General features: G+C 57.2%; 1 protein-coding gene across 6 annotated transcripts; it reads right to left on the minus strand.

The window, feature by feature from the left end:
- Nucleotides 1-4,654: 4,654 nt before the first annotated feature.
- BRD2 (bromodomain containing 2) lies at nt 4,655-18,024 on the minus strand. Of its 6 annotated transcripts, none has more exons than XM_079960422.1 (13): nt 17,548-18,024; nt 11,940-12,231; nt 10,848-10,985; nt 10,528-10,669; nt 10,161-10,372; nt 9,664-10,038; nt 8,878-9,006; nt 8,510-8,758; nt 8,093-8,319; nt 7,571-7,884; nt 5,776-5,898; nt 5,095-5,671; nt 4,655-5,056 (listed from the first exon to the last, which is right to left on the minus strand). In XM_079960422.1, the coding sequence occupies exons 1-12, from the start codon at nt 17,550-17,552 to the stop codon at nt 5,541-5,543; spliced, it is 2,337 nt and encodes a 778-aa protein (XP_079816548.1). In that variant the 5' UTR covers nt 17,553-18,024; the 3' UTR covers nt 4,655-5,056; nt 5,095-5,540. The 6 variants fall into 6 exon arrangements, with proteins under 6 accessions (XP_079816548.1, XP_079816550.1, XP_079816549.1 ...); XM_079960424.1 differs by lacking the exon at nt 17,548-18,024 and adding an exon at nt 17,197-17,373; XM_079960423.1 differs by lacking the exon at nt 17,548-18,024 and adding an exon at nt 17,178-17,373.
- Nucleotides 18,025-18,058: the final 34 nt, after the last annotated feature.

The following is an 18,058-nucleotide window of genomic DNA, read 5'->3' on the forward strand; positions in this document are numbered from 1 at the left end:
TTGTAACCCAAGGCGTGCTTTCGTCAATGGGGCCTCCAAAAATTTTTCGTTCGTAATCCAAAGAACATGCGTTGCAATCCCCCCCCCCCAAAAAAATTTGCAAACTGGGACACGCACTTCCGGGTTTGACGTGTTTGTAATCCAAAACGTATCGAAACCAAACTGTCTGCAAACCAAGGTACCACTGTATCTACAAATCTGGGAGAGTTGTGTACAGCTATTAACCAAATGAAAACCAACAAAGCCAGTGGACCTGCCAAAGTCTTCAAAGTGAACTTGGACCACTTATAAACGGCATCTCCAACTCCTCGAAAGATTCCATTAACTGTGTCTCCAAATTTTTATACACTTCACTTGGGAAGACAGGTGAACTAATACCAGTGTCCTGGAAGAAGCAAAGATCACCAGTGTTGAAGCAATGATTCGTCAACATCAACTTCGTTGAACTGGTCATGTTGTGCAGATGTCCGATGATCGTCTTCCAAAGCAACTACTCTATTCCGAACTTAAAAATGGAAAGCGTAATGCTGGTGGTCAACAAAAGAAGTTTAAAGACTGCCTCAAGGCAATTTAAAAAAAAAATGTAGTATAAACACCAAGAACTGGGAAACACTGGCCTGCGAGCGCTCCAATTGGAGAACAGCCTTGACCAAAGGTGTCATGGGCTTTGAAGACACTCGAACTCAAGACGCAAGGGAGAAACGTGCTAAGAGGAAGGCACACTTGGCAAACCCTCACCGGGATCAACTCAACTCCCACCTGGAAACCAAAGCCCCCACTGTGGAAGGACGTGTGGATCCAGAATTGGCCTCCACAGTCACTTACGGACTCATTGTTAAAACCGTGTTTATGAGCGGAGGCGGGGATCTCTCAGCACGAAGCTGACTATTGCATTGCACAAACACACACCCAAACAGCCCAAATCCTGCTGCACCCCAAGGCGCTTTGCACGCACCCGATTCCTTGCACGCACCCAAGGGCAGCCTGTGACTGCAGAGGGGACGGGACAGCTGTTCTGCTTAAGCCACGCCCCCTTTCCCAAGTCAGTATCCAACATCCCCTTCTCTCTCTCTCTCTCTCTCTCTCTCTCTCTCTCTCTCTCTCTCAGCTTGCACTCTCTGACTTTAACCCTTAAGGCAACGAGGCAGGGAGGGTGTGTGGAAAGGTTTGCAGAAAGCTCCTCTCTCTGTCTGCTGCCGGGCACCTTCCCAGCTATAAAAGGAAACAATGCAAAGCCTGCGCTGCTTTTCCTTTCATGCACGAGGATGTACCCTGCATGGAAAAGCAGGGGCGTCGGAGAGGAACTGTGTGTTGGGCGGGAGCATGAGGGAGAGGAAGGACTAGACAAGGCGGGGGGAAAGAGCAAAGGCACGCTGCTGGGCGGAATACTTTTTGCACCTTTTTGCCATGTTGTCACCTCCCTCACTCTTGACACCCCCTTGTTGTCTGCCCCCACCGCCCCCTCTTCCTCTGCCCCAGGGGCCATCTAGTCCAACCCCCTGCAAGACGGGAATCCTTTGCCCAATGTGGGGCTCTAACCCACAGTCCCTGAGACCCTTGCGCATGCTCTACTGACTGATCTATCCACTTATGGGCTTCGTGTGAAAAAGGTGGGCTGTGGACCTTGCTCAGCTACTGCAAGAGAACACCAGGGGCCCCGCTGAATCACATCACCAGACTTGGCCTTGGGCACAACCCCCAGCACAGCCAGTCTCCCTTGCCTGGGATTTGCACTCCACAGTGGGGCAGTTCCAGAATTTGTCTTCAACCCCCCAAAACATTTCCTTTTGAAAAAAATGCAAGTGCTCCAGTTGGGAATGATCCCACAAGCTGTGTGAAGAGCTTCATTTTTGCCCTCATACACATCCTTTTATTTTATTGGAGGGCCCTCTCTCTTGCTACCCACAGCCCCAGGTCCTAGGATTGATTCTGGAGCAGATCATTAAGCAAACAGTCTGTGAGCACCTAGAAAGGAATGCTGTGATCACCAATAGTCAGCATGGATTTCTGAAAAATAAGTCATGTCAGACTAACCTGATCTCGTTTTTTGACAGAATTACAAGCCTGGTAGATGAAGGGAACGCAGTGGATGTAGCCTACCTTGATTTCAGCAAGGCATTTGACAAGGTGCCCCATGATATTCTTGTAAAGAAGCTGGTAAAATGCGGACTTGACTATGCTACCACTCAGTGGATTTGTAACTGGCTGACTGACCGAACCCAAAGGGTGCTCATCAATGGTTCCTCTTCATCCTGGAGAAGAGTGACTAGTGGGGTGCCACAGGGTTCTGTCTTGGGCCCGGTCTTATTCAACATCTTTATCAACGACTTGGATGATGGACTCAAGGGCATCCTGATCAAATTTGCAGATGACACCAAACTGGGAAGGGTGGCTAACACCCCAGAGGACAGGATCACACTTCAAAACGACCTTGACAGATTAGAGAACTGGGCCAAAACAAACAAGATGAATTTTAACAGGGAGAAATGTAAAGTATTGCACTTGGGCAAAAAAAATGAGAGGCACAAATACAAGATGGGTGACACCTGGCTTGAGAGCAGTACATGTGAAAAGGATCTAGGAGTCTTGGTTGACCACAAACTTGACATGAGCCAACAGTGTGACGCGGCAGCTAAAAAAGCCAATGCAATTCTGGGCTGCATCAATAGGAGTATAGCATCTAGATCAAGGGAAGTAATAGTGCCACTGTATTCTGCTCTGGTCAGACCTCACCTGGAGTACTGTGTCCAGTTCTGGGCACCACAGTTCAAGAAGGACACTGAGAAACTGGAACGTGTCCAGAGGGCGGCAACCAAAATGGTCAAAGGCCTGGAAACGATGCCTTATGAAGAACGACTAAGGGAGCTGGGCATGTTTAGCCTGGAGAAGAGGAGGTTAAGGGGTGATATGATAGCCATGTTCAAATATAGAAAAGGATGTCACATAGAGGAGGGAGAAAGGTTGTTTTCTGCTGCTCCAGAGAAGCGGACACGGAGCAATGGTTCCAAACTACAAGAAAGAAGATTCCACCTAAACATTAGGAAGAACTTCCTGACAGTAAGAGCTGTTTGACAGTGGAATTTGCTGCCAAGGAGTGTGGTGGAGTCTCCTTCTTTGGAGGTCTTGAAGCAGAGGCTTGACAACCATATGTCAGGAGTGCTCTGATGGTGTTTCCTGCTTGGCAGGGGGTTGGACTCGATGGCCCTTGTGGTCTCTTCCAACTCTCTGATTCTATGATTACAGATTTCAAACAATCCAGGCTGCAGGATGTATCAGTGGAGAAAGAAGCTTCATCCTCTCAGTGGCCCAGTACCTCCAGCCTGCCTCTGGATTTCCATCAGTGAGGAAAGAGGGGTGCAAGAATGTTTCCGGCCCGATACATGGGGCACCCCAGAGGCACCTAGCAAGCTGCTGTGGGGAGGCAATGCAGTAGGTGGGGTCTCGAGAGCGGTTTCCATGTGCCATTTCCACCACTCGTCTGTTTTTCCTTGGCAAACTCCGAGGGGCAGGAGAGTCCCTTTCAGGCAGAGGGCCAAAGTGGGGAAATGGGGGGGGGGGTTTGCTACAATCCAGCCCCACAGTGCCCTCCTTCCTCAGGAAAGCCCTCCCAGCCTCTCACTGCCTGCCTCAGACCCAGGAAGAAGCCAAGTGGACTCTGGGCAACATGGGCGTGGGGGGGGGGGGCACTTGGCTTGGCTGGATCAGCCCCTCCCCCCCCTCCCGTCAAGCAAGAATTGCTTTCAGGCAAAGCCCTCCTGTGTGCAGCAGGGCCAGTACAGCAGTAGTGGGTCAGAAAACAGAGGTTCCCCACTGCAGCTCTCAGCCTTACCAGCAGGGAAGGGGCTCCAAGCTCTCCCCTATGTCCAGAGATTATCTACAAATGCAGCCACCTTTGGCCTTCAGCAAAAAGGGGAAGCAGGTGTCAAGCTGATGGGGAGCCTCAAAATTCTGCTCTGTGCCACCCATTAATTTGTGGGCAAGAGGGAGAATTGTCCAGTCTGCCCGTCTTCTTGACTCTCCCTGGGCTTACAAAAGTTCTCTAGGCCGTAACTAATCATGCTGGATCAGGCCAGTGGCGGATCTGGTCCAGCATCCCTTCTCGGTGGTTGACCAGAGGCCTATTATGGGAAACGAGGAAGCAGGAGGCAAGCCCAAGAGATCCTGCCTTCACAGCCCCCTGCTGGAGGGACTTGCAGCTTGATGGCTTGATGTGTGAAGAAGTACCTACCTTTGCTCCAGTTTTCTGACCCTCAGCTTTATCAGGTGACCCTGTAGTTTTTCTGCAACAACCATCTTCAAGACCCCCCCCCCTACGCAGCGGAAGCTGAGCTACTCAAGTGGGTTTGTGATGGCAGCGCAGCCAGCAGGCAAAGATTTGAAACCACACATTTGTGATATTCTGGTTTTCCCCAAGGAAAACGGAAGCTTCACCCTGGCATATTTGGAAGCCCCACTGAAGGGTGATGGTCAACAACCAGGGGTAATTACAAGAGCCCTTAAGAGTCCCCTCCAATTCCCCCGGAAGCAGGGCTGCTCAGGAGACCCTACAAAGCAGAGGAACCAAGCCCTGGCGGCAGCGAGACCCTCGACAGGAAGGCTGCCTGTTGTCTGTGCCCAGCGCTGCCCTCTTCCCCACTCAATCCACACCAGCCTGTATAATATTTTTTTTTATTTACATGTTTAAAGAACCAGAAGGCTTAACATACAATAAGATGAAACAGAGCCCTGGAAGGTGGACACGGGCAAGGGGAATAAAAGGAACAGTAGAAAAAAAAATATACAGTCAACATAAAAAAAAACCTCAAGCGGGCTGCCCTCCCCCCTCAACCAGCCTCCCTTGAGGGGCGAAGAACATGCTGTCTCGATTTTGCCCAGGGACGTAAACGATCGCACTCACTCCAGATCCCAGGGAAAGCCACCGAGGGGAAACAAAGAAAAATAAATAAAGGAACCTCTTGAGTGCCTGCCAGGGGGTGTGTCAGAAGAGGAGCATCTCCCCACAAGAGTCTTGTCTCCCCCTCAGGGCTCCAAGTCCAAGCTGGCGGGGCACAAACACCTCAGGGCTCCATATCCAAGCTGGCGGGGCACAAACACCCCAGCGCAGTTCCTCGCCCCCAACCTGCCCCTCCAGGAACGGAGCGTCACAAAACCAAAACTTGCTAAATGCTTTTATAAAAACCACAAGTTTGTTTCCTAAGATTCAACCAAAACAGGAAAACACTGCCCCCCCACGCTTGCTGGAGCCAACTGTACAGAGTCGGGGTGCCCCATTCCACAGCACAAAGACAGCAGGGCCAGCTCTCACCCCAGGGCCCCAAGGGGGGCGGGACGACAGGGAAGCCGCCAGCCAGCCGGCCGCAGCCCTTCCGCCCCGGGCGCCCAGCTGGAGGGGGGGTGGAGGGGAGCCCGCTCGTCCGCCTGCGCCGCTCTCTTGCCAGTTCTGGTCCTGCAGAACCTCTTCTGAGCAGGCTGCCATCGCTGGCCGGCCAGCCACCCCCCGGCGGCTGATGCTGCCGCCGCTGCCACCTCCACCAGCCTGCCTAGCTGGAGTCAGAGTCACTTGTGTCCGAGGAGGAGGAGGAGGAGCTGGAACTGCTGGAGTCGGAGCTGGAGCTGCTGGCGCTCAGGCGGGAGACGGCCACTTGCTGCGCGGACTCCGGCTTCTCATTGGCTGCACAGGGAGGGAGAGAGAGAGAGAGGGCAAAGGTGGTGAAGGATGCCAGAGGGTCAAGGGCAGGAGAGAACCAGGCCCAGGAATCCGAAGCCAGGGCTCACCTTTCTTGGGGGGCTTCTTAGCAGAGTTCAGCTGCCCGCTGACGTCCTGCAGGCGCTTCTCCAGCTCCCGCTTCTTCTCCAGGGCCAGCTCCTCCTTCGTCTTGCCCACCGGCTTCTTCAGGGCTGGAAGGAAGAAAGAAGGAAGGAATTTACTGGGGAGCTCCTCCTCCCCTTGCGCCCTCATCCAGCTCTCATCTGGGACAAGAGGAGGGCAAGCACTACCCAGCTCCACACAAGGAGAGCTGCTTCCGATTCTCAGACCTCTGGCTGACACCCCTGAACACCTCCATTATCCCTTTTCAGAGCATGGCTGAAAAAATCATCACAGAGGTACCTCTGGTTAAGAACTTGGCGGGCAGGGAAAGCCCACCAAGGGGGTCTTCATGAGGAATCATAGAATCATAGAAGAGTTGGAAGAGACCACAAGGGCCATCGAGTCCAACCCCCTGCCAAGCAGGAAACACCATCAGAGCACTCCTGACATATGGTTGTCAAGCCTCTGCTTAAAGACCTCCAAAGAAGGAGACTCCACCACACTCCTTGGCAGCAAATTCCACTGTCAAACAGCTCTTACTGTCAGGAAGTTCTTCCTAATGTTTAGGTGGAATCTTCTTTCTTGTAGTTTGGATCCATTGCTCCGTGTCCGCTTCTCTGGAGCAGCAGAAAACAACCTTTCTCCCTCCTCTATGTGACATCCTTTTATATATTTGAACATGGCTATCATATCACCCCTTAACCTCCTCTTCTCCAGGCTAAACATGCCCAGCTCCCTTAGCCGTTCCTCATAAGGCATCGTTTCCAGGCCTTTGACCATTTTGGTTGCCCTCCTCTGGACACGTTCCAGTTTGTCAGTGTCCTTCTTGAACTGTGGTGCCCAGAACTGGACACAGTACTCCAGGTGAGGTCTGACCAGAGCAGAATACAGTGGCACTATTACTTCCCTTGATCTAGATGCTATACTCCTATTGATGCAGCCCAGAATTGCATTGGCTTTTTTAGCTGCCGCGTCACACTGTTGGCTCATGTCAAGTTTGTGGTCAACCAAGACTCCTAGATCCTTTTCACATGTACTGCTCTCAAGCCAGGAGGAGCCCAAGCCTGGCTGGGGAAACAGAGAGGGGGAGTCCAAGGAAGGGCTAAAGAAAGAAAAGAGGAGCCTCGACAGAGACCCCTCCCCTTCCAGCACCACTGAACCCCCACCCATCACCCAGCCTCCCTGCTGAGGGTGTTGGCTGTCCCAGATCATCTGTATTTACTATGACTCCTTGTCTTACATTGGACTGCCCTGAATACCACCATTTGGTAGCCAAGCGCCAAACCAAAAATCCTTTTGGGGTGCATCTTGCCCTGCCTGCTGATGAGACTGAGTTTGTGCTGACTGACTATATTGTCATTTATCCCTTTTAGTTCACCACTGTATACAGTGATACCTCAGGTTAAGAACTTAATTCATTCAGGAGATCCGTTCTTATCCTGAAACTGTTCTTAACCTGAAGCACCACTTTAGTTAATGGGGCCTCCTGCTGCTGCCGTGCCACCGGAGCACGATTTCTGTTCTCATCCTGAAGCAAATTTCTTAACCTGAGGTACTATTTATGGGTCAGTGGAGTCTGTAACCTGAAGCGTCTGTAACCCGAGGTACCACCGTATTTCCTAGTTCACGGCATGGAGTCTGGAGGTGCCCCCTTTCCTCACAAAGGGGCAAAGCTGCCATGGGACTCCTGGAGTGGGCTGAGGAGCCTTGTGGGAGGTCCAGAGTGCCCAGAGCCCAGCCCCCTTGGTCGCCCCCACTCACTCTCGCTGTAGGGCTTGCGAGGCTTCTTCCGCAGGCAGGACAGGACGTAGCGCTCCAGCTCCCGCAAGGTGGAGGGCTTGAGGGTCTCGAAGTCGATCTCGATCTCCTCGGGGTTGGAGTCGCGCAGGGAGGGCTCCCGCGACTGGATGATGTGCACCACCCGGCCCAGCTTCTCCCCCGGCAGCTTGTTGATGTCCAGGCTGAGCTGGCGCTTCTCGTCGTACGTCATGGGCTTGCTCTCCTCCTCCTCCTCCGAGTCGTAGAGCACAGGGGCCGGCAGAGGGAGGGCCTTGGCGCTGGCCTTCTTCGAGTTCCTGGGGAGGGGAGACACACCTTAGACCCAGGGGCCCCACCGCTTGTGCCCTGGCGGGACCCGGCCAGCTGCAGCTGTCAGGCATCTTGGCTTGTTCTACAAGGAGTTCGCCACGGTCGATCCGCCGGGGAAAGGGAGTCATCAGCCAGCTGCTCGCCCTGCTCTCCCCACCCCGACCCCATGGCCACGCACTCGCTTGCCCCACTCACTTGCCACCACTGCTGCCACCTCCGCTGCTGCCGCCGCCGCCTGCCTTCTTGGACTTCTTGAGCTGGGCCTGGTGGGGCCGGGCCGCCTCCTCCTCGCCTCCCGCCTTGCCCCCTTTGCGCTTCTCCAGCTTCTTCTTCTTCTTCTTGTCCTTCTTGTCCCGCTTCTTCTTGGGCTTGGAGACCGGGCCTTGAGAGAGGGCCGCCAGCTGTTCGTGCACTGCCCGCAGCTGGGGAGGCAAAAGGGACATGGTTAGGGGGATCCCAACCCCACCAGCTGCAGGCACCCTTTCCTCAATCCATGGCCGTGATCAGCAGTGGCTCAAAGCCACTTTTTTTTTGGGGGGGGAGAAGAGTGTTGCTCTTGTTCTAGGGTCCCACTTGCAGGCTTCCCTTTGGCCCCTGCTCGCTCTGCCTCACCTGTTCCTGGAGCTCAGCCAGCCGGTTGGCCCGCTCCTCCTCTGAGTCGGAACTCTCCTCACTGTCCGACGAACTCTCACTGCTGCTCTCGTCGTCATCCCCCTCCTCTTCCTCGTCGTCATCATCGTCGCTGGAGGAATCGTCCGAGGAGGACTTCATCAGGAGGCCCGGCTGTGGGAGTGACGTGGAGGGGGGGTTGATGTCTATGGGTTCATCTGGCATCTTGGCATAGCTGAACTCGAAGACATCCTGCGGGAGAGCAGCAAAGACTCGAGGTCTGCTACTGAGGGGCTGGGTCATTGGGGGGGGGAGGGAGGGAGGGAGGGAGGAAGAGCTACTGGCCTCTCTGTTCTTCCCATCAAACTCACCTGCAGCTTCCGAGCCATGGCCACCACGTCATGGTCAGGGGGGTTATACTTGTAGCAATTGGAGAACATCAGCCGCACGTCAGAAGCAAACTCCTGGGCGTCACGGTACTCCCGGTTCTCCATCTTACGCTGAACCCACAGAGAAAGGAAACAGAAGGTAGGTAAGTAAAAGGGGAGGACCACAAGGAACAAAAAAGCCCACAAGACTGGTGTTTTATTTCTTTTGTTTGTCCTTATGACTACAGAAAGTCACTTAAGACACATGGCCAGTTCACACTAAAAACCAGTGGGACTAGGGTGGGGCCTCTCCTCCCCACCGCTTGCCCTACTCAAGCCCTGCTTTGCCAGCCCTAGCAGTCACAAGACTCCCCTCTGCCATGCACCCATGCTCACTCATGTCCCTATGGCCTCTCTCCTCCCCTCAACACTGACTGCAAAGCCCACTGGGGCGGAGATTGCAGCAGTTATAAAGAACCTGTTCAACGTCTGGCACTGAAAGGTTAGCAGAGGGCATGTTTTCTACCTGGAACAGAAACACGCATTTCACACTAGGCGGCCCCTTTAAAAAATAGTAAGGCCACAGATACCTCCAACAAATCTATTCAACCTAGATTGTGGAAGCACCTGCTTGTGTGGTGAACATGCAAGAAGTCAGCAGATGGATTTTACCTAAAATCCACAGCACACCACAGACAACCATGTTCTGGAAGCCCCCCTCTCCTGTGCCCAGGAGTCCCCACCCGCTGCTCCTCTCCCCTTCTTTGTGGTGGCCAAGCCCCCGCCTACCTTGATGGTGCTGAGGTCCATGGGATGCTTGATGATCTCATGGTAGTCGTGGAGGCCCAAGGCGGAGGCGTCGACCGGCTTGTAGAAGGGCCAGGCGTAGGCAGCGTGCTTCTTGGAGACGAGCTCCTTGAGGATGCCGTTGCAGTACTTGAGCTGCTCCGAGAGCTTGCCCCTCTTGGAGGTCTGGTGCTGCTGGGAGTCGGGCAGGTCTTTTCGGGGGGGCTTGATGGGGCGCCCGCTCTCCCGCCGGGCCGGGATCTTGGCTGCCTTGGTCTCCAGCACCGCTGCGGAGGGAGAGGACTCTCCGCCGCTGGTGGCGATGATGGCTGTGGGGGTCGGGGTGGTCGTGTCCGCTTTCCGCTTCACTCCTTTCTTCTGTTGGGGGGCAAGAGCACGGCTCTTAGGCTTCCAAGCCAGATTTGAGGAGAGGAGGAACCCCAGACAGCTCAAGGCCCCCACCCGCCTCCCTCGGCTGCCAGCTCGCACAGCAGGCTCACCTTGGCCACCGGCTGCGTTGGGGCAGGCACCGCCAGCACCGGCTGGGAGGTAGCAGTGGAGTGTAGCGGCTTGAGGAGAGGCGTAGAGATGACTGACGGGTGAGGGATGTTGATGACGGTGGTGGGGATGTCTGTGGGGTAGAGCTGGGCGTGGGACACGGAAGAGATGGCTGGCACTTGCTGAGCAGCTGCGTTGGCTGCTGCCAGGAGCGCTGGAGGGATAAAAAAGAAAAGTGGCTCTTTGTTAAACTGGAGGCAGCCTGCCCCAGACGGCCCCCAACTGGAGCAGAACCCAAGCAAGCCAGCAGGCACCCTAGCCGCTTCTGCCCCAAAGCCCGCCCACCCCAATCCCCTCTCGCGCCATTACCTGCAGCCCGAGAGGCCCCCTTCTTGTGGCTGTTCTTGGCCACGGTGATCACAATCTCCTGCTCGTCCTGAGGCATCTGGGCCACCTTTTGCAAGAAGATCTTCTCCAGCGTTTGGGCCATCAGCACAATGTCATCTGTGGGCTACACCAAGAGAAGTCGTGATCAAGGCATGAAGTTGCCAGCAGGCTGCTCTGCACACTTGGGAGTCTCCCCCCCCCCCAACCCCTCCCTCACAACTTATGCAGCCAAACCCCTGACACTCCAGCCACCCTCCAGCCTCGCGGCAGCTGCCTCTCCCGCCACACACGCAAACCCTCACCTTGTTGTAGATGTAGCAATTGGTGAACATGGTGTTGAAGTCCTGCATGCACTCGGCTGAGCTCCAGTAGTAGTTGTTTTCCAGGCGCCGCTTGATGGTGCCCATGTCCATTGGCTGCTTGATGATCTTGTGATAGTCCTGGGGGCAGAGAACAGCAAGCAAACCCACATGGTCACCCCAAAGAGCACGGCACACAGGCCGCACCGACCACGCGGCTACCCGTCAACGCCACATCCAAAGGTCCCTGCCAAATGTTGGCTGCAGGTGGGGACTGATGCGCAGCCTTGCAAAGAGTAGGAAATAAATGCTTCTCAGCTTGCTAGGCCAAAAGGGGATTCTCGCTTCTTTCCCTGGGGTGCAGAGAGGGTGCCTTCTGTCAAGGGACGCTCCCCAGGGGGCAGCAAGGCTGGAGGCCTGCCCTGCCTAAAAAGCACCACCTCAGCACCCCTACTGTGCACAAAGAAGCTAGGCAAGCATAAACCTAGATGGATTTTTACCTCTGGGCTTTAACTCCTTAGGTGCCACAGGTGCTGGCCTTTAATTTGGGGGTCACTTGATGTCTTCTACAAAGTCATGGATGGGAATCTGCAAAACGCATTCAGGGCACAAGATTAGATTTGGGGCAGCGTGAGAGCGCAAAAGCGGCTGTATTATCTCATCCATACCTTTGTAGGGGACATGGGGGGGGCGGGGATCAGAGGAGCTGCTCCAGGTGAAATTCCTGGCCAAACCAACAGCCTTAAGATTGTTTGGGGAAGAGATGCAGCTGAGCTCAAACTCAGGGAACAGGAGACAACTCCGCTCTGAGGCAGCCAAGGAGGCACATTTCCCTCAGTATGCTGCTGACTGGGGTGAGCAACCCAAGGAGCTTGCCAAAACACCTTGAATTTTAGCAGCACAGCTCAATAATCCAGAAGACTAGCTCAGCACACCAGATACAAACAAAAACCTTGGTTCATGGGATGAGGCAGGAGGTGTTCCAGTAACCATAGCAACAAGGGCATCATTAACACAGCAGAACCCACCCGCCGCCGGGGCTCATCTCCCTCACGCCCCCAGCCCCCCCCACAAGGCAAGGAGGAAGCTCATTACCGGAAGACCCAGCTTGACGGCATCCACCGGCTGGCGGAAGGGCCAGGCAAACTGGTGCTTCCAGAGGGCCTTCATCACCACTTTGTGGAGGTACTGCAACTGGTTGGTGACTCTGCCCGGCTTCTTGGGGTTTGAGACCTCCGGAGGGGGAGGGTTGGCTGGAGCCAGCTGAAGGGCTGGGACGGAGGCCATGGTGGGGCTCTCGAAGCCCTCGTACAGAAGCGACGGCTTGCGGATCCGCTTCCCTGGCGCACACTCGACTGCCAGACCTGCATTGCCCTCCCCAAGGATCCTGCAAGACAGGGAGAGAAGGGCTGTTAAGGCAAGAGCCGGGGGGGGGGGGACCTGCACTCCCCTCCCTCACATGAGCCAGCAAATAGAACATGGAGGGGGAGTAGCATTGCCCGCCCCCATCTGTGCAAAAGCGCACGGAGATGCCCGTTCTGTCACCTCTTGGAAGAGAAACACCAAATTACATCCCTAAGCGCAGCAAGAGCCAGGTGAAACTGCAGAGACCAGGCCAACCTAAGTGCTGAGCCATCTGCACCCACTCCCCCCCCCTTGAACCTCAGCACACTGGCATTTCCAGATTGCGACACTACACTTGCTGCCCACAAACTCACTCCCCCTTAAAGTGCCGTCACGAAGCCCAGTAAGCAGAAGGGTGTCGCAGGAATCCCACCAAGGCCAACTAGGCACACTCCAGAGAGCAGCGACAACATCTTAAAACAGTCCCAATGATGCCCAGGATTGGTGTTTTGAACCAGAGAACAGGGACTCCTCCCCCAGGACCAATGAGGGGGGTAAACATCTGGGAAAACAGAGACACCAGGCTTCCTCCATAGTCAGCCTGCTCATAAGATGAAAAGGACAGAGTTCATTGCCGGTTGCCGTGGTGCTGCCCAATCAGAGCGAGGGAGACAACAAAATGAATGGCTGACCAGGCCTCCACACAATGGGGCCAGCCAGTTGGCAAGGAGCAGGTAAGCCAAGGTGTGTTTTGAGTTGAAAAAACAACGGGGTGGGGTGGGGGGAATGCAGAATTCTGATCTGTCTCCTGGCCCACAAATCCAGCTGTGGCACATTCTGAATACAGAGCCACAGATTCACAGTGCACAAGCCCAGCGTGCAACAGTAGCTGCCAACCCATCACCCAGGACACCTGCGGCTCCACCACCAGCCCTGGGAAATGAGCGTGTTGGTAAACAGAGTGAGGGCATCAAAGGGCAGAGCAGCCCTGCCACCCAGGGAGAGAGGAGCGCTTCACAAAAGCCTGGCTTGCCCCTAAGGCATTACAGGGTCTCATGACAAGACAGCTCCCGGGATGCTACCATTCCCTTCACAGGCAACTCAAATCCCTTTCAAGCCATCCAAATAATTCACACAACTCATTGCTGCAGGCTTCACACCAGTGAATAACGGGGGTGGGGGACACAGCTGCCAACTTTCCCCTTTTTTTAAGGGAAATTCCCTTATTCCAAATAGGATTCCTTGTAAGAAAAGGGAACGGTTGAGAGCTGTGGGGGTGAAATAAGAGGGGAAAGAGATGGCACAGGAGCTGTAGCACTGCAAAGGCTCCCCAGAGGAAAGGCAGGCGACGCAACATGTTGCTAAGCAATGGCGATGTCCGACGTTCCTCCTTTCCACACACCCAGGCAGGGAAGCCTCCCGCCGCAAGTGGCACCGCCAGTTCAAAAGCGACGCCCGTCATGTGACACAACACAGCCAGGTATGCTCGATCAAGGCGGGCGGGCGCGCGCAGGGCTCACTGCCCCCCCCACCCCGGCGACCCCCCCCGATCCCCTCTGGCCCGGCCGCCCCTTCCCCCGATTACGTACTTGCCGTTGGGGTTCACGTTCTGCAACATGCCTGCAGGAGCTCCTCCTCCCGGGGGCCCGGCTCTCTCCCGGGACGGACCCGCTCCAGCCGCCGGCGCCTCCGTGGCCTCGGGGAACCCCCCCACTTTGCTCGGCGGTCTCGGCCTGGCGGGGGGAAGAAAACGCCCTCGGCGCCGGGCTCAGGGGCGCATCGCCGCCGCGCCTCCCCCCGCCCAACCGGAGGCAGGCGAGCTCGGCTACTGCGGGGCCCCCATCGGGGAGGGGGCCGCTCGCCCCGCCGCCAACGACTAGGCGCAAGAGCTAGGGAAATGGCGGCCTTGGCAGCGGCAGGACCCCGAGGCGGGGCGGGCGGGCGGGGGTCCCTCCGTCCAGGCCCCCGCCGGGCTCCCCCCGCGCAGGGGCGCCGGCAATAGAGGGCGCGCCCGTCTCCGCGGAGGCCGCCGCGTCCGGAGGCGCCGCTCCCCCGGCGAGTCGTCGCGGTCCGAGGCGCGGATGGCACTGGATTGTACTGGGATTACTGGCCGCACTCCACCTTTGCTCTCCGCCGCGTAGGTGGGGGCGGATGTTGTGGGGGGAGAAGAGGACGCTACGGAAGCCGGGAGGAGGGTCCGCCGAGCTGGCGCCTACAGCGATGACCGGCGATTAGGGGGCCGCCCGGCGAGGATGGATCTGGATTGAGTCCGCCCACCCTGCCCGGCACTCTCTTCCGCTCCCAGGCCAGGATCCTTCCTCCGCTCCAGCGAAATGGCGCCTCTCGGCCTGCCCCCGACCGCCCTTATAGAGACGCTCCCCGCGCTCCCATTGGCCCGCGGAGCGGCTGACATCACCATCCCGCCAAGCCACGCCCCTTCGCCGGCTCGGGAGAGCCCTCTGGGCGGAGCAGAGACCGACGCCGGCCGCCCATTGGGCGACTTCGCCATCCATCACGCTCCCCCTTTCCGCCTCCTGTTGTGCCTCCCCGCTCCGTCGGCCCCGGCAGCCGGCTCGCGCATTGGACGGCTCTGCCATTCGTTGCCTCCCGATTGGCCGCCCTGTCACGTGGGGGCGGGGCGGCGGTTGGGAAGCGGCCGTTGGTTGTTGTGGTTCTCTGCTCACCGCGGGGGGAAGGGAGGGGGAGAGAGGCAGCAGCGCCATTTTGTGGCAGCCCAGAGAAAGCAGGCAGGGCGCGGAGAGGGCGAACAATGAGCCGCGGCGGCGGCAGCTCCGACCGAGCCGCCCCCGGGAAAATATTCTCGCCCTTCCTTCTCCGCACGGGCAGAGCGGCCGCGAAAGTGATGGCAGGGCGCGTTTAAATAAAAAAAGAGAGAAACGTTTTCCCTCAGGTCGTTCTTCCCGCCAAAACAAGAGCCCCTCACAAGCGACACAAGCAAAGCCCCGTCGCCTCAGCGCAGCAGTCAGGGATCGAGGGGCGAACCCCTCACAGTGGGGTGGAAGCACCCGAGTCACACTCCAAAACGCCGCCTGGAGAGGGGGCCCCACACATCAGGGTCCAGGCACCCCCACACCGGGCCCTGCGCGTCAGAAATGGCGCCCTGGCCGCCCAAAGTCCCCACTGCTCCCCCTCGCGCGTCACCCTTTGCACGTGAGAACGGAGGCAGGAGTTCAAGGCGCCGAGAGGGGGGGGGACCTTGAGGGGGAGCCAAACCAGCCGCAGAGCCTCCTTTAAAAAAGCCCCCCAAGACGCCATGAGGCTTCACAGCAACATGGCCCTCTTTTGCCACGCCAGGGGCGAAGGTCAGGCGCCAGACCCGCCTTGGAAGAGGGGCAGCCCCTCTGCACTGCCCCCGCCGCCAGTCAGGGGCCACAACGCAAGCCTATCGCCCTCGCCCATAGACAAAGTGGGGCCAAAGTGTCCCCAAGGCCCAGTGCAGAAACATTTCAGCGGGGGGGGGGGAATGGGGGAGCCAATTTCAGACCCCTAACCCCTTGGAGCAAGCAGGCCCCTTCCTGGGAGGCAGGCTGGCGTTGACCCCCTGGGTGTGGGGCGCGTGGCCTTCCCCCAGGCTCTGGCCCCATGCCATGGTGTGGTGGTGGAGCCCTACACACAGCCCCACATGGCCCAGGCAGGGATGGCCATGCTGGGAGCCTCTCTGGCCGCTCCATGGGGAGAGCGCCTGGCTTCCCTTCCCCAGAGGGAGGGCGTGGAAAGGGGGCCGGTTGATCTAGGGGGCAGGTCCTCTTTCCAGGCGGGGATCTCTCTCTACAGCCAGGGACAGAAATAAGGAGCTGTTAGGGATCCACCACCCGACTTCCTGAATCCAATGGAAATTGGGGGGGGGGATCAAGCTGGTGGCATATCCCCAGCCCCCCACCCTTTTCCTGGATTGTTCTGGAAGGAGAATCAGGGGACGGTCCTTTGAGATGAGTCACATCCTGGCGCAAAGGCCAAGCGCCACTTTGGGCTGAAAGGAGGCTTCTCCCTCCCGCTGGCCTGTGGACACAAGTGGGGAGAGGCAGCACCCCCTAACCCCCAGCCGCCCCACACGCGGGGCTCAAGGGGCCTGTCCTGCTCCCCGCGTCATGCCGTGCGCTCCTCCGCCTGCTTCTCTCCGCAGCGGCCATTTTGCGCGGGCAGCCAGAGCCTTCCAGCTGACGGCCTCCAGAAAGAGGAGAAAACTGGGGAGAAAACTGGAGGGTTAGCGAAAGGAGGGCAGTGCCAGATCCTGCCCCTTCCTCCATTTCCTCTGCCAGCCCCATTGCGCTCCCGCCCAGCCCTATTCCAGCGAGGAGGCCTCTTCCTCCTCCTCCTCCTCCTCCTCCTCCATCACCAGGCAGGAGTGACACAGCACATTCACCGCAGCCATTTTGGAGGCGCAGGAAAGCACGCCAGGCAAAGCTGCCCCTCGCCCACCATGTCTGATACGCTGCCCCACTCACCTCCCTGCTTGCGCAGGACACACACACACACACATCTCCAGCAGCCCCCAGTTTCTGAGATGATCGAAAACGCCCTTCTCTCACATAGCCCGACCTAAGAAACAACAGGCAGCCCCACACTGATATTCTTCGCTCCTTTCAGCCCAGATTCTGCTGCTTCTTCTGAATCGCCTACTTAGGGGGGCTGCCTGGCCTCCTCCACGTGGGGACTGGGGGCTTGGAGGGAGAAAACAGCTCAAGGTCAAACAAAGGCGGGTGCCAAGGTCAAGCCCACCCTCTGCTGCCCAGGACACTCTCCCAGGCACCCCCCAATATCTCGGGGGGGGGCTGAGGGCTCACATCCCCCCCTTCCCAAAAGATAGCCCCACCGCTTTCCTTTGCAAGGCAGCCCCCCAAACTCTCCCCTTTTGCTTTAAAAGACGAGCAATCCCCCCCAATGCAAGCACACACACACCCCGACTTCAGCAAGGCAAAGAGACGCCCCCCAAGCGCCCCCCCCCATCATTGCAAAACAAAACCCCACCTGTCATATTGAGATTTACCCCAATTCCTAGAAGCTTCTGCATCATTGTAGCTTTAAAGAAGCCTGGAATGAGCCACAAGACAGAGGGGGGGACACCTCTTCCCCCCCCCCTTCCGAAGACGCCCCTCCTCCCCCCCACATAAAAAAATGGGGGTCCCATTGTCAGGTGCCACGTGACAGCCAACTTCTCCCTTCATTTCAGGCAGCTGGCCCTTTAAACAGCCACCGCCCGTCGTCGCCTTGGATTGGCCAGGTTGCGCCACCGGAGGCGGGAGCAGCGACTTGACTGGCAGATCCCTCTCCTTCCCCATCCCCCAGCCAGCCGAGCCTCCACTCGTCCAGAAGTGTCACGTGGGCAGAAGGGACTCACCTCATTGGTCGCCATCGGGAGAAGGAGGAAGGCGCGCGACCTTGGCGGTCCCGGTGCGACGAGGCCCATCCTGATTAAATTCCGGCCAAAATTAGGCCCCCGCGACGTGACAAAATAATAAGAAACAAAACACCCATTAAAAAAAAAAAAATTCTTCTCAACGGTCGCTTCAGCTGCCATGGCCGGGCGGGAATCCGAAGTGACGCCCACGTCATCGCCTCCTGATTGGCTCCCCGCCGTCACGCGACCGTTCCATCTGAAAAATGCCCGGATGATCCTTCAAGGCGGGGGGGGGGTGTCAATCTATGAGGCGATTTTGCCCGTCCGCCGAGAAGAAAGCGCCAAACCGGTGGAGGGAGAAAAATAACCCGCCTCGTCGAAGCCGCCTGGCGGGGGGTCCGGATCGAGCGCCGCCCCCTCCCCCGCCGAGGTCTCGCTTTGGGGGTGAAGTCAGCATGGCTCCCGCGACGCCCGGGGACGGCGACTGCGCATGCGCCCCACTCCTTCCCCG

The sequence above is a fragment of the Podarcis cretensis genome (assembly GCF_951804945.1).
Source record: "Podarcis cretensis genome assembly, chromosome: 2".
NCBI lineage: Eukaryota > Metazoa > Chordata > Lepidosauria > Squamata > Lacertidae > Podarcis > Podarcis cretensis.

Coding starts and splice junctions, on each gene's coding strand:
- BRD2 (XM_079960421.1), bottom strand. CDS start 13,806: ATGTTGCAGAACGTGAACCCCAACGGCAA. Junction 10,373..10,527: donor GGGGGCCTCTCGGGCTGCAG/GTAATGGCGCGA, acceptor TTATCCCTCCAG/CGCTCCTGGCAGCAGCCAAC. Junction 7,885..8,092: donor GGTGGCAGCAGTGGTGGCAA/GTGAGTGGGGCA, acceptor TCCCCTCCCCAG/GAACTCGAAGAAGGCCAGCG.